The sequence below is a fragment of the Arachis duranensis genome, chromosome 6 (assembly GCF_000817695.3).
Source record: "Arachis duranensis cultivar V14167 chromosome 6, aradu.V14167.gnm2.J7QH, whole genome shotgun sequence".
In the NCBI taxonomy this organism is placed as follows: domain Eukaryota; kingdom Viridiplantae; phylum Streptophyta; class Magnoliopsida; order Fabales; family Fabaceae; genus Arachis; species Arachis duranensis.
In genome coordinates, this window is record NC_029777.3 from 29,467,557 (window position 1) to 29,481,757 (window position 14,201).

Below are 14,201 nucleotides of genomic sequence, written 5' to 3' on the forward strand. Positions count from 1 at the left end.
GTTTTTCTGTGATTTCAGGTATTTTCTGGCTGAAATTGAGGGTCCTGAGCAAAAATCTGATTCAGAGGCTGAAAAGGACTGCAGATGCTGTTGGATTTTGACCTCCCTGGACTCGAAGTGGATTTTCTGGAGCTACAGAAGCCCAATTGGCGCGCTCTCAACGGTGTTGGAAAGTAGATATCCTAGGATTTCTAGCAATGTATAATAGTCCATACTTTTCCAGAGATTTGATGGCCCAAACCGGCGTTGCAAATCAGCTTCAGAATTCCCAACGTTTAACACCGGAACTGGCATAAAAATTGGAGTTAAACGCCCAAACTGGCATAAAAGCTGGTGTTTAACTCCAGAAAAAGTCTCTACACATGAAAGCTTCAATGCTCAGCCCAAGCACACACTAAGTGGACCCCGGAAGTGGATTTTTACGTCATTTTACTCATTTCTGTATACCCTAGGTTACTAGTTCACTATTAATAGGACCTTTTGATATTGTATCTGGACCTCATGACACATTACACGTTTCTCATTGTATCTTCTACGGCATGAGTCTCTAAACCCCATGGTTGGGGGTGAGGAGCTCTACTGTGTCTTGATGGATTAATGCAATTACTACTGTTTTTCATTCAAACATGCTTGCTTCTATTCCAAGATATCACTTGTTCCTAAACCTGATGAATGTGATGATCCGTGACACTCATCATCATTCTCACCTATGAACGTGTGCCTGACAACCACCTCCGTTCTACCTTAGATTGAGCAGATATCTCTTGGATTCCTTAATCAGAATCTTCGTGGTATAAGCTAGAATTGATGGCGGCATTCAAGAGAATTCAGAAGGTCTAAACCTTGTCTGTGGTATTCTGAGTAGGATTCAAGGATTGAATGACTGTGACGAGCTTCAAACTCATGAGGGCATGACTGTGACGAGCTTCAAACTCCTGAAGGCTGGGCGTTAGTGACAGACATTAAAGAATCACTGGATTCTATTCCAACCTGATTGAGAACCGACAGATGGATAGCCTTGCCGTGACAGGGTGCGTTGAACATTTTCACTGAGAGGATGGGAGGTAGCCATTGACAACGGTGAAACCCTACATACAGCTTGCGATGGAAGGAGTCTTGCGTGCTTGAAGAAGAAGACAGTAGGAAAGCAGAGATTCAAAAGATAGAGCATCTCCAAAACCTCAACCTGTTCTCTATTACTGCAAAACAAGTACTTATTTCATGTTCTTTTACTTTTTACAATCAATCCTGATAATTATTGATATCCTGACTAAGAGTTACAAGATAACCATAGCTTGCTTCAAGCCGACAATCTCCGTGGGATCGACCCTTACTCACGTAAGGTATTACTTGGACGACCCAGTGCACTTGTTGGTTAGTTGTGCGGAATTGCAAAAGTGTGATTGCAATTTCGTGCACCAATAAGCTAGAATCAATTGGCAGCTCTCTTGATATCCAGAAAGTCTAAACCTTGTCTGTGGTATTCCGAGTAGGATCTGGGAAGGGGTGATTGTGATGAGCTTCAAACTCACAAATGCTGGGCTTAATGACAGTGTGCAAAAGGATCAATCGATCCTATTCCAGCACGAGTGAGAACCGACAGATGATTAGCCCTACGAAACCCATAGTTGGACCATTTTCACTGAAAGGACGGATGGTAGCCATTGACAATGGTGATCCACCAACATACAACTTACCATGGAAGGAGCCTTACGTGTGTGAAGAAGACAACAGTAGGAAAGCAGAGATTCAGAAGACAGAGCATCTCTAAAACCTCAACCTGTTCTCCATTACTGCATAAAAAGTATTATTCATTTCATGTTCTTTTGCTTTTTACAAACAAAACTCTTTTCATTATTAATCTCCTGACTAAGGTTTACAAGATAACCATAGATTGCTTCAAGCCGACAATCTCTGTGGGATCGACCCTTACTCACGTAAGGTATTACTTGGACGGCCCAATGCACTTGCTGGTTAGTTGTACGAGTTGTGAAAAGTGTGATTTACAATTTTATGCACCACTCACTAATTTGAATTAAAATTTTTTTGTTGAACTTGCTTGAGGAATTTATTTTAGAACATGGTTTTAGAGCTAAGAACACATAAGCATGTGAGTTTTGAGCCTAATTTTGTGGTTACATCATATAACCACTATTTTCATTCTTGTGTGTGTTATTCTCTTTCTATGATTGTAATCCTTGATTTGTTTGATTCTTTATATCCATTATTTTGTTTATGAATGCATTTATATTATTAAGGCCGTCATTTCAATAGCTCACTTACCCAAATAGCCTTACCTTTTATCTACCATTGTTAGCCAATTTTAAACCTATGTTAACCCCCCCTTTTTGTTCTTTATTGTAGCACATCACTACCCCTATGTGAAAATAATAAATATCCTCTAATTTGGATCTTTGATTAGCTTAGGCCAGTGAGGGTGTTCATTTAAGTGGGAGGGAAGTTTGGAAAGATTGGTAGAGGTGAAAGTGTGTTTTTGTAATTTTTATTGAAAATATTGGGAATTGGGTACATACTCATGCATTGAATATTTAAACCATATATATTGGTACCATTGTATATAATTCATCAAAAGAAAAAAAAGAAAAATAAAAGAAAAATAAATGAAAAGAATGTAGAAAAAAATGAAAAATAGAAAAATATAGTAATAGAAAAACAAAGCAATAAACAAGGGACAAAATGCCCCAAGGTGAAACCAATAATAACCAATGCATATGGGTTGTGAATTGAAAGAGAATGTATGAGTGTGTGAAAAAAGTGAATAAATGGGTAGTTAGGTTCATATTTGAATTGTATAGGTTGTTGGTTGTGTTAAGTGAGAGCTTAGGTTAATCAAAGATTCAAATTTCAAACTCACTTGGTCTTATATGCATCCTTAGCTTTACCCTAGCCCCATTACAACCTAAAGATAAGTCCTCATGATAAATGTATGCATGCATTGAATAATTGTTGATTGTTAGATGAAAAACAAATCTTGGAAAGCATGATTAGAGGAGAATTGAGTGAATCAACCCTATACACTTGACCGACTAGAGCGGATACACTTTCGGTGAGTGTTCGACGCTCAATTCCTTGTTCTTTGCTTTCACGAGCTTTCTTCTTGAAAGTTTTTTTACACTTCATTTTGATATTTAAATTAGTGGAGTTCATAAATCATCATATTACCTTCGCCCTACTTGTTCATATATGTTTTTGGAGGTTGATTCACTTGTAACCAAGTAGATAGAAGCATTTGCATTAGTTGCATCCAAGTAGGTAAGTTGCATTTCATAAGTCTCATTCTCCGATGTTCTTTGGACTTTTACTTTTTAGGATGAGGACATGCTTAGTTTAACTGTGGAAAGGTTTGATAAACCCCAATTTTAGGGTTTATCTTGTGTAGAATTTGGTGGGTTTTATCAATATTTTTCACACTTATTCATATAAATTACATGTTTTTGTGTTTCCTTCCTAATTATGCTTCATAGTTAAAACATGTTTCTTTAACATTAAAAATGCTAAATTTTAATCCTCTTCCAGTACCATTCGATGCTGTGATGTGTTTGTTAAGTGAATTCAGGATCTATAGGGCAGGAATGGCTTAGAAGATGGAAATGAAGCATGCAAAAGAGGAAGAAACAAGAAGAATGGTGATTTGGAGAAGTTGGTACCGACACGCACGCGTGACTGACGCGTACGCATGGCCTAGTGCAGCTTTGACTGACGTGCACGCATGGCCGACGTGAACGCGTGGCTTATGGAGTTAATCTGACGTGCACGCGTGACCGACGTGCACGCGTGACGTCCATGATGAATCTATAATTGATGATGATTTTTTGTTAGAATTGAATGGATTTTATCACATAAACTCGCACTTATTCCCTTGAATAGCATGCTTTTGAACTTTCCTCCCAAATTGTGCTTGATTATGAAAATATGCTCTTTTGTGCTTAGTTTGATCTATTTTTATTCTATTTGCCTTTCATTCGATGCCTTGTTGTGTTTGTGAGTGATTTCAGGTGTATAAGGTAGGAATGGGTTGGAGAAAATCGAAGAAGAGCTTGCAAAGTGGAGGAAACATGAAGAATCAAAGGAGGTGAGTGGTACACGAAATCGTGAGTTCACACTTCTCTCACAACTCCGTGCAGCTGACCAGCAAGTGCACTGGGTCGTCCAAGTAATACCTTACGTGAGTAAGGGTCGATCCCACGGAGATTGTCGGCTTGAAGCAAGCTATGGTCATCTTGTAAATCTCAGTTAGGCAGATTCAAATGGTCATGGGGTTTTAAGAATTAAAAGATGAATAAGACATAAAATAAGATAGAGATACTTATGTAATTCATTAGTGGGAATTTCAGATAAGCATATGAAGATGCTTTGTTCCCTCTGAACCTCTGCTTTCCTATTGTCCTCATCTAATCTTGCGTACTCCTTTCCATGGCAAGCTGTATGTAGGTGGATCACCATTGTCAATGGCTACTATCCATCATCTCAGTGAAAATGGTCCGACTACGGGTTACGTAGGGATAATCATCTGTCGGTTCTCGATCGTGTCGGAATAAGATCCATTGATCCTTTTACGCAGTGTCACTGCGCCCCACAGTCGCGAGTTTGAAGTGCGTCACAGTCATCCCATCCCAGATCCTACTCGGAATACCACAGACAAGGTTTAGACTTTTCGGATCTCAAGAATGCTGCCAATTGATTCTAGCTTATACCACGAAGACTCTGATCGCACGGAATGGAAGGCTCTGTTGTCAGGAGAGGCAACCATGCGTCATGAACCAGGAGGCCATGAGATACACACTTAAGCTATAGCATGTAGAACAGAAGTGGTTGTCAAGCACGCATTCATAAGGGAGAATGATGATGAGTGTCACGGATCATCACATACTTCAGGTTGAAGTGCGAGTGAATATCTTAGAATAAGAGTAAGCTTGAATTGAATTGAAGAACAATAGTAATTGCATTAATTCATGAGGGACAGCAGAGCTCCACACCTTAATCTATGAGGTGTAGAAACTCCACCGTTGAAAATACATAAGTGATAAAGGTCCAGGCATGGCCATGCTTCCCAAATAACATGAAACAATCGAAAAAGGGTTCAAGGACCTGATCCCAAGATCAAAAGATGAAAATACAATAGTAAAATGTTCTATTTATAATGAACTAGTAACCTAGGGTTTACAGAAATAAGTAAATGCTGTAGAAATCCACTTTCAGGGCCCACTTGGTGTGTGATTGGGCTGAGCATTGAAGCTTTCACGTGCATAGGCTTTTCTTGGAGTTAAATGCCAGCTCTAGTGCCAGTTTGGGCGTTTAACTCCAACTTTTATGCCAGTTTGGGTGTTTTACGCCAGAATTTTTATGCTGACTTGGAACGCCAGTTTGGGCCATCAAATCTCAGGCAAAGCATAAACTATTATACGTTGATGGAAAGCCCAAGATATCTACTTTCCAACACAATTGAGAGCGCGCCAATTGGGATTCTGTAGCTCCAGAAAATCTATTTCGCGTGCACGAGGGTCTGAATCCAACAGCATCTACAGTCCTTTTTCAGCCTCTGAATCAGATTTTTGCTCAAGTCCCTCAATTTCAGCCAGAAAATACCTGAAATCACAAAAAAACACACAAACTCATAGTAAAGTCTAGAAATGTGATTCTTGCATAAAACTAATAAAGATATACTAAAAAGTAACTAAAGCATTCTAAAAACTACCTAAAAATAATGCCAAAAAGCGTATAAATTATCCGCTCATCAGTGAGCTCAGAGACGTGTGCATGCGCACAGCCTCTTGTGCGTTCGCACAGGAGCCTAAGCAGAGCGTGTGAATCAATTCAAGCTTGTTGCGCGTCCCACCAAGCATCGCCTAGTATGCGTGCGCACAGATACTCGTGCGTACGCACAAGAGGGAATTTTCGCAAAGTGTGCAGAAGCACACGCCTGTTTGTCCGCACAGGTGTCCGCGCATGACTTCATTAGAAAGGCACGTGAATCGTGATTTGGGGGGCTTTGGAGGCCCATTTCTGAAGACTTCTATCTCATATTGGAGGAAAAATGAAGGAAATAACATAGCATAGCATTAGTATAGTTTAGGAGTAGAATAAAAGGTTTTTAGCTTTAGTTTTCTCTAAGTTTTTCTCATCTTCTTCATTAGGGTTTTATTAGGGTTTTACATTCCAAGTGCTATTTCCATTTTTGATCATTGGATTTTGCTAATCTCATTGTAAGTATTCTCTTGTTATTACTCTTTATAGTTACAGTGTCATTACTCTTTCTTCTCATTCAAGTTATAGTTCAATTTTACTTCTCTTTTGCAATTTCACTTTCTTGTTGATGAGTTTGATGTTTGGTGTTTGTTTTATGCTTTCTTATGCTATCTTTGTTGACTGAGATCAATTGTTGCTTTTAATTTCAAGTCTTTTCTTATTTTTCTCATGTTTAAGCTTTTTGCCCACCAAGTGTTTGACAAAATGTCAAACATGGTTTTTGGCTAAATTTTCTCTCTTGGCTTGGGTAAAGTGAGCACTTGGGTTCCTAGAATTGGAATGTCCAAAATTTAGTGTCAATTCTTGGGTTGTTAATTGTCCTTGTTCCAACTAACGCTAAGTTGTTGCTAAGGCAATTAGCAAGCAATTTAGGATTTGTGGTTTAAGAACACTTATGCTCATTTAACTTACCTTCCGATGCGAGGGTTGATCAAGTGAGACTAATCCATCATACATTGCTATGTTAATCTCTTTTATACTTTACTTGTTTATATTACATAGTCGGCTCTTTAATTTCTTCATTAGTTTAATCATTACAATTTTGCATGTTCTTTTATTGCTTTATATGTTCATTTCTTCATTGACAACCCCTTGATCACTACAACCGGAATTTGCACACTCATTTCCCCTTAAGTGATTCCTTGGGAGATGACCCGGGAGTCAATTACTCTCAGTTTTTTTTTAAATTGGTTTTGAGTTGTGACACATCTTGTGAATTTTCAAATTGGTTGGCGACCGATTGTTGGGTTTGGGTCTATACTTGCAACGTTAATCCTATTTTGAGAAATCCCAACTTGTTCAATTGGGCGTCTGTCAAATTTTTGGCGCTGTTGCTGGGGAATTCACTTTAAGTGCAATGAGTGCCATGATTTAGGTTGTGTAAATATGTGAAGAGTGTGAATAGTTGATTTTTAGTTTGCTACTTGGCATTAATTATAGATACTACTTTCCCTCTTTTGTTAGTCTTGGTAGTTATAGATTGTTAAGTTAGTTCTTATTTACATGCCTATTTTTCTTTTTGTTTTGTTTTGCCTTTCATAATTGCATGCTTTCATTGCCTCAGTTGAATGACACGGTTGCTTCCAGACCTGAGCTTGGCCACTTTTGACCCAGAAATCGAAAGAACTTTAATTCGTATAAGGCAAGCTCGGCGCCGGCTAGCTTTCGTGAATAGTGAATCGAGCTCGCTTGAAGATCACTCCCATTCACTATCACCACCAATCCGTGACCATCATTCTCCAATCAATGAGGATACTTTATATTCATCTGTGGGGAGTACTGAATCATCTTTGAGTGACTCAGGTGACACCGTCATGGCGGACCCACCTCGAAGGATTACCTTGAAGGAAGCCGGAGCTCCCGATCTTAACTTGCAACCACTTCAAATTCTGTATCTGGCCTTGGACCCAAATTTTGAGCTTAAGTTTGGCACAATTAACTTACTTCCCAGGTACAATGGAATGCCTAGGGAAGTTCCTCTGAAGCACCTTAAAGATTTCCAAGTTGCATGTGCAACTGCAAGAAGACATGGAGTGGATGAAGCCGCGGTGTTGGTCTTCGCTTTCTCTTTTTCTTTGGAGGGAAAAGCGAAGGAGTGGTTTTATACTCAGTCAGGTGAAGTTAAATCCAATTGGGATTTGTTGCAAAAAGAATTTTTGGAGAAGTTCTACCCTCCCCAAAAAATAGACAAGCTGAGAAGAGAGATCTCTTGTATTGTGCAACGGGATGGGGAGACTTTGTATGAATATTAGGAAAGATTTAAGAAGTTACTGGAAGCTTGCCCTCACCATTGGATAGATGAGTTGGTTCTGATCAGTTATTTCTGTCAAGGAATGCACCACCAAGATAAGCTTCTTTTTGGATGCCGCGACTGGAGGATCTTTGACCAAAAACAAGACCGCAGCAGAAGCAAGGGAAGTTATATCGGACCTAGCAGATTCTACTCAACACTCTAGGGCTAGAAGTCCACAAACAAAAGCATTGAGTGAGGTTTCTCCCTCTGGAGACGCAATTTTGACAAAGACCCTTGGTGAGATGACAATTTTGTTGAGGCAAATCACTTAAGGGCAACAAATCCCTCAAGCCTTGATAAATGCCCCACCTCAACCTTCTAGGATCGAAGGACCGGCAAGGATATGTGGTGTTTGTTCTTGTACTACTTATTACACCAATGATTGCCCTCAAATTCAAGAGGACACTACATTGGCGGTTGCTAACCCCTACCCACAAAGACCCAATTACAACCAAGGACCCTACCCACATGGAGGAAATCAAGGCCAAGGGTGGAGAGATAATTTAAACCAAAGGTGGAACCAAGCTCCCCAAGCTCAACCCAACCAAAATGCTCAAGTCTACTACCATCAACACCCACAAGGTCAACCACAATACCAACAACCATACCAACAACCCCCATAACCTCCATCTCAAGTGAAGTATCAACATCCAAAGAGTAGATCCAATCCTTCTCAAGTTAGCCAAGCCCTTCCCTCAAATCAATCCCACATGAATGACACAATCCACACCTTCATGCAAGAACAAAGAGAGTTTCATAAGAAACAAGATGCATACATGGCTACAATAGCCGAAGCCCTTACTCGTTTAACTCTCCCTCCTCAAACCAGACAAAGCACCCAACAAGCTTCAACCTCAAGTAGTTTGCCCTCCCAACCTCAACCCAATCCTAAAGGAAGCATAAATGCTATTACTCTTAGAAGTGGTACTAAATTGGATAAGAATGTGGCTATACCTTCAAAGTTGAGTGAGGAGACAAACAATGAGGAGGTAGAAGATGAAGTGGAGGTGATGAGGAGTGAAGATGAAAATGTTGACAAAGGTGAGAAAGAACCACCAAAGGTCAAGGAGCCCAAGAAAAAGACCTTGCTTGAAGAGCCTTTGCCCATTCCATTTCCAACCTTAGCCAAGAAAGCAAATAAGCAAGAAGATCTTGACCCCACTGTGGTAGAAGTTTTTGAGAAAGTTGAAGTTACCATCCCTCTCTTTCAAGCCATTCAACAAGTGCCGAAATATGCCAAGTTCCTCAAGGATATTTGCACTCACAATGACAAGCTTGGAAACCTCAACAAAAAGCCGGTAGATGATTCTATCTCTTGTTTACTTCCTGAAAAATGCAATGGTACCGGCCTATTTTGGTTACTTGTTTGATTAGTGGGATCAAGTTCACAGACTGTATGTGTAATTTGGGGGCGTGTGTGAGCATTATGCCACTCCATCTATGAAAGATTGAACTTAGCACCCCTAAAGAGATCTGGGGTGAGGTTTTTGTTAGCCGACAAGAGTATTGTGTCAGTTGTGGGGATTTCAGAGAATGTCATAGTCAATATTCAAGGGTTGCTCTTTCCAGCTGATTTTCACATCTTGGAGACCCCTCCCATTGACTCAACCAACCAATCATCAATACTCCTTGGACGACCATTCTTGAAGACGGCCCGTTTCAAGTTATACGCACACTCGGGAGTCTATTCTTTTGAGTTGGATGGCAAGCTAGTCAAGTTCACTTTGGAGGAGTATGACAAGCCCATTCTTGAAGCTTACTCTGTTTTTGGATGCCACATAGTTGAAGACAAAGTGATTGAAGATGGCAAGAATCAAGGAAAGGAGGATAGTGCCAAAGAGTCAATTTCAAAGGATCATGTTCAACCAAAGCAAGCCAAGGAGTTGGAAATTATCCTCCTTGGGAAAGTTCCTAAGTCACCAACGAAGCCATGCAAGTCCAACTTAAGACTTTAAACCAACGTGCTTGGTGGGAGACACCTCACCATGGTGACATTTTCCAATTCTATCTCTTGTTTATAGCTTTTTAAACTATTTGTTTTCTTATGATAGAATGCTTAGCTTAGGTTTGTTGGATAATTTTGAGTTGTATAAGTTGAATTACTTATGGACTATGATTTTGTGCTTGTTTGAATGATTTGAAATAGATAGGTTGTTGTGCTAAGGTTAGGAACCTTAGTTTTGAAGAGAAAAAAAATTCTGAAATAGGACATCTGTGTGTACGCACCTAGCTGTGCGTGTGCACAACTCTGTGTTTTTAGCCATCTGTGTAGACGCATAAGCCTGTGCATCTGCACACGCTTTAACAAGCCCTCTGGTTGCAGCGGCAGCACAGCCTGTGCGTGCGCACTGCCCCCTTTTCTCTGATCTGTGCGTGCGCACATCTGCGTGTGTACGCACAAGTTCCCTTTTGCGCTTCATCTGTGCGGCCACACAGACGTGTGCGTCAACACACCTTTTGCAAGCCCCTCTGGTAGGGGCGAGGGAATAGCCTGTGCGTGTGAACAACCTCCCCCATTCTCATTCTCTGTGCGTGCGCACGGACCTATGTACGCACGCACACCTGCTTTCGTCCACATGTTAAAAAAAGGAGAGAGTCCCTCTGTGCACTCGCATACTTTTGTGCGCCCGCAGGTCCTTTTGCGACCTCTCTGGTCGCAGCGTTCGCACACTATGTGCCTTCGCACCCTTCCAAGTTTTTGTCTCTGTACATCCACATAGCCCCCTGTGCGTCCGCACAGGTCGCGTTCTGGTAAATAACAAGGCAGGTTGCCATGTTGAGAGGCAATCACCTCTTTTCTTCCCTTCTCCATGGCTGCTCTCTCCCTTTCTTCTCTGCCCAACTCCGTCAGCGACCACTATCTCTCTCTTTCTCTTACTTCTCTTCTCTTTTCTTTCTTTCTTTCCCTCTCTTCTCTGTTCTCTTTGTACTACCGGTGAGTTCTCTCCTCTGGTGTTCTTTTCGGTGAACCCAACCGCCATGATTTTGCAGTGGCTATAAGAAGTGTTGTTGTTCCTCCTAGTTCTTGTTCTTTTCTTCCCTAGATGAGAGGACTATTGTTAGTCTAGAATTTCTCAAAATAGAATATGTTCGTTGCAAGTATAGATTAGACCAACAAACAATCCTTGATCAAAGTTTAATTTTCAAATCAAAATATAACCGAGATCAAGAGTACTTAAACCTCGGGTCATTCTCCCTAGGACGCAATTGAAGTGTTACACACTTTCGGTTCTTAAGAAAAAAAGGGGTTGATGATTGGATTTTTGACGGTTTAGAATTTTACAAATGAAATCTCGTTGCAAGTACAGTTTCTAAACCAACACTAATCCTTTAATAAAAAATTTTTTTTGTCACAAGTAACAAACCCCTAAAATCTATAAACCGAAGTATTAAACCTCGGGTCATTCTCCCTAGGAATTGCAATAAAGTGTCTTTGTTATTGGTTATGAATTATTTTTGGGGTTTTGATAAGAGGCATGAAAGATAAATGACAAGGAAGTAAACTAATAGCTAAAAAGGTCTTGGCAAGGGTTGGTGGTCAAGGATCTCTATCCTAGTCACTAACCACAATATGAGAATTGGCAAGGATTAATCCCATTAAGCCATCCTCTAATTAGTAAAGGAAAGTCACATGAGCTATATCAATCCTAGTTCATAGGTCATAACTCTCCACTAATTCAATTAGTGAGAACTAGAGTCAATGGCTCCCAATCATCAATTACTTGGACATTAGTAACTCAAGAGTTCCTAAGTTACCTTTCCAAGCCAAGAGCACAAAATTCTACTCTAAAATCCAACCAAGCATTTCATCAAACACTTGGAAGGCATAAAAGAAAAGCATAGTAAATGGACAACAACAATGAAATCTAACAACAATTATTGCAAAGAATTAACAACAAAAATCAAAAGAAACACAATTATTATGAATTACCTTGAATTGAATTGAAAGAAAATAGAAAGAACAAGAGTAGATCTACAACAAAACATGGAAGCAACATAAAGGAAATTACAACAAAAGAATAGAAGAAGAATGAATGTAACAACAAGGAATTGAAAGGTAGAAGTAGATGAGAGCAAAGATTAAAACCTAGATCTAAGAACTAAACATAATCCTAATCCTAATCCTAGAGAGAAGTGAGAGAAGCTAAAACTAACTCTAAACTAATCCTAATGAGTGTGAATGATCAAAAAATCCCTTTGCTCTTCAATCCTTGGCTTTAAATAGCATATTTGGCGCCAAAGTTGGTTTGGATTGAGCCCCACAACTCCTGAGAATTCACTGGGCGTGAATTCACTTAAAAATCAAGTATCAGCATCGACGCGTACGCACACAGCACGTGTACGTGTCCATGGGCCATTTCGCAAGGTGCGCGTAAGCGCCTGGTGCGTGCGCTTGTCCATAGGCGAGTTCAACTCTTTGGCTTTTCATGATTTCTCCACTTTTCATGCTTTCCTCTTCATTCCTTTGATCCATTCCTAGCCTTTTCAATCTGAAATCACTAACAAGCACATCAAGGCATCTAATGGAATCAAAGGGATATTAAAATCATCAAGTTAAAGGACTAAAAAGCATGTGTTCACATCTAAGCACAAATAAGGAGACAATCACAAAATCATGCTAATTCGTTGAATAAATGTGGGTAAAAGGTATTAAAATCTCCTAAAATCAATACAAGATAAACCCTACAAATGGGGTTTATCAACCTCCCCATACTTAAACTAAGCATGTCCTCATGCTTAAACTAAGAATGAAGTAAAGGGCATGGCATTTATTCAAAGGAAACTAACTAAATGCAATCTACCTATATGCAACTATCTAAATGAATGCAATTACTTGGTCAAAATATATCAATCCCCAAGAAGCATATATGCACAAAGGCCAAAGGTATTAACAACATGTCAAACTTTAATTGAATTGAGCTATTAAATATTTTTACAAACTTGCATGAAAGGAGATGATCATAGGTGGAAACATGTAATTGAGCATCAAACCCTCACCAGATGTATTTGCATTCTATTCGCTTAAGTGTTTAGGGTTGATTCACTCAATTCTCTCCTAATCATGCTTTCCAAGATTTGTTTTTCTTCTAACAATCAACAAATATTTCATGCATGCATACATATATCATGAGGTCTTTTCATAGGTTGTAATGGGGCTAGGGTCAAGGTAATGATGCATATTTGGTCAAGTGAGTTTGAAATTTGAATCTTTGATAAGCTTAAACTTCCCACCTAACCTATGACATCCTATAAAATTAAGTTCTAACCTAACTACCCATTCTTCTCACTTTTTCACATACTCATGCGTTTTCTTTTTGTTTCACAACACATATGCATTGACTTTTCTTGAACTTTACTTTGGGGCATTTTGTCCCCTTTTTATTGTTTTCTTTTTTTTCTTTTCTTTCTATATTTTTTTTTTCTTTTCTTTAGCACATGAGTATGTACCCAATTCCCAAATATAGAAATACAAAACAAAAACATACCCTTTTTTCCCAACCAATGTCCCAAGTTTCCCCACTCTTGAATGATTGATACGTAAAAATGAGAATTTCACGTACAACCGGCAAGTATACCGGGTCGTATCAAGTAGTAAGACTCACTAAGAGTGAGGTCGATCCCACGAGGATTGGTAGATTAAGCAACTTTAGTTAAATGGTAGATTTAGTCAAGCAAACATAGTTTTGATTTCATGAGCATTTTGATTTTTAAACATAATTGCAAGAATTTAAATGGCAAAGAATGTAAAGAACTAGAATAAAGAAATGAAGTGCAAGTAAATGACGGAAACTTAAATTGCAAGAAACTTAAATAACATCAAAGGTAAATGGCAAGAAATTAAAGGGTGCAGAAATTTAAAGAGCATAAAAGTAAATGGCAAGAAGTAGATGAACAGAATGTAAATAACAAGAGTAGTAAATAGACAGAATGTAGAAAGGGATTGGGAATTGGGTAATCAAATAGCTAGAGCAAGAGAAATGAGAGTTAATGATAGAGAGGATCATTAGGGATTAGAGATGTTAGTTTTCATGAATTGATGTTAGTCAAATCCTTCTCAATCATGGGTATAGATCCATGGCAAATGGGTGATTGAATCCCAATCTCTTGGTGATTCAATCTCTCTCAACATAGCCAATTGCCA

At 39.3% G+C, this 14,201-nt stretch overlaps 1 protein-coding gene and 1 non-coding gene across 2 annotated transcripts; one reads left to right on the forward strand and one right to left on the reverse strand.

Annotated features, from left to right (window-relative positions):
- Positions 1 to 7,955: 7,955 nt before the first annotated feature.
- LOC127740131 (small nucleolar RNA R71) lies at positions 7,956 to 8,062 on the reverse strand. The gene has a single exon (XR_008000812.1). It is a non-coding gene; the product is annotated as a small nucleolar RNA R71 (small nucleolar RNA).
- A 773-nt stretch (positions 8,063 to 8,835) lies between these two features.
- Positions 8,836 to 10,014, forward strand: LOC107493716 (uncharacterized). Its single transcript, XM_016114774.1, has 2 exons — positions 8,836 to 9,400; positions 9,482 to 10,014. Exons 1-2 carry the CDS (start codon positions 8,836 to 8,838, stop codon positions 10,012 to 10,014), a joined length of 1,098 nt encoding a protein of 365 aa, XP_015970260.1.
- The last annotated feature ends 4,187 nt before the right edge of the window (positions 10,015 to 14,201 follow it).

Coding starts and splice junctions, on each gene's coding strand:
- LOC107493716 (XM_016114774.1), top strand. CDS start 8,836: ATGGCTACAATAGCCGAAGCCCTTACTCGTTTAACTCTCCCTCCTCAA. Junction 9,401..9,481: donor ACTTCCTGAAAAATGCAATG/GTACCGGCCTAT, acceptor GGCGTGTGTGAG/CATTATGCCACTCCATCTAT.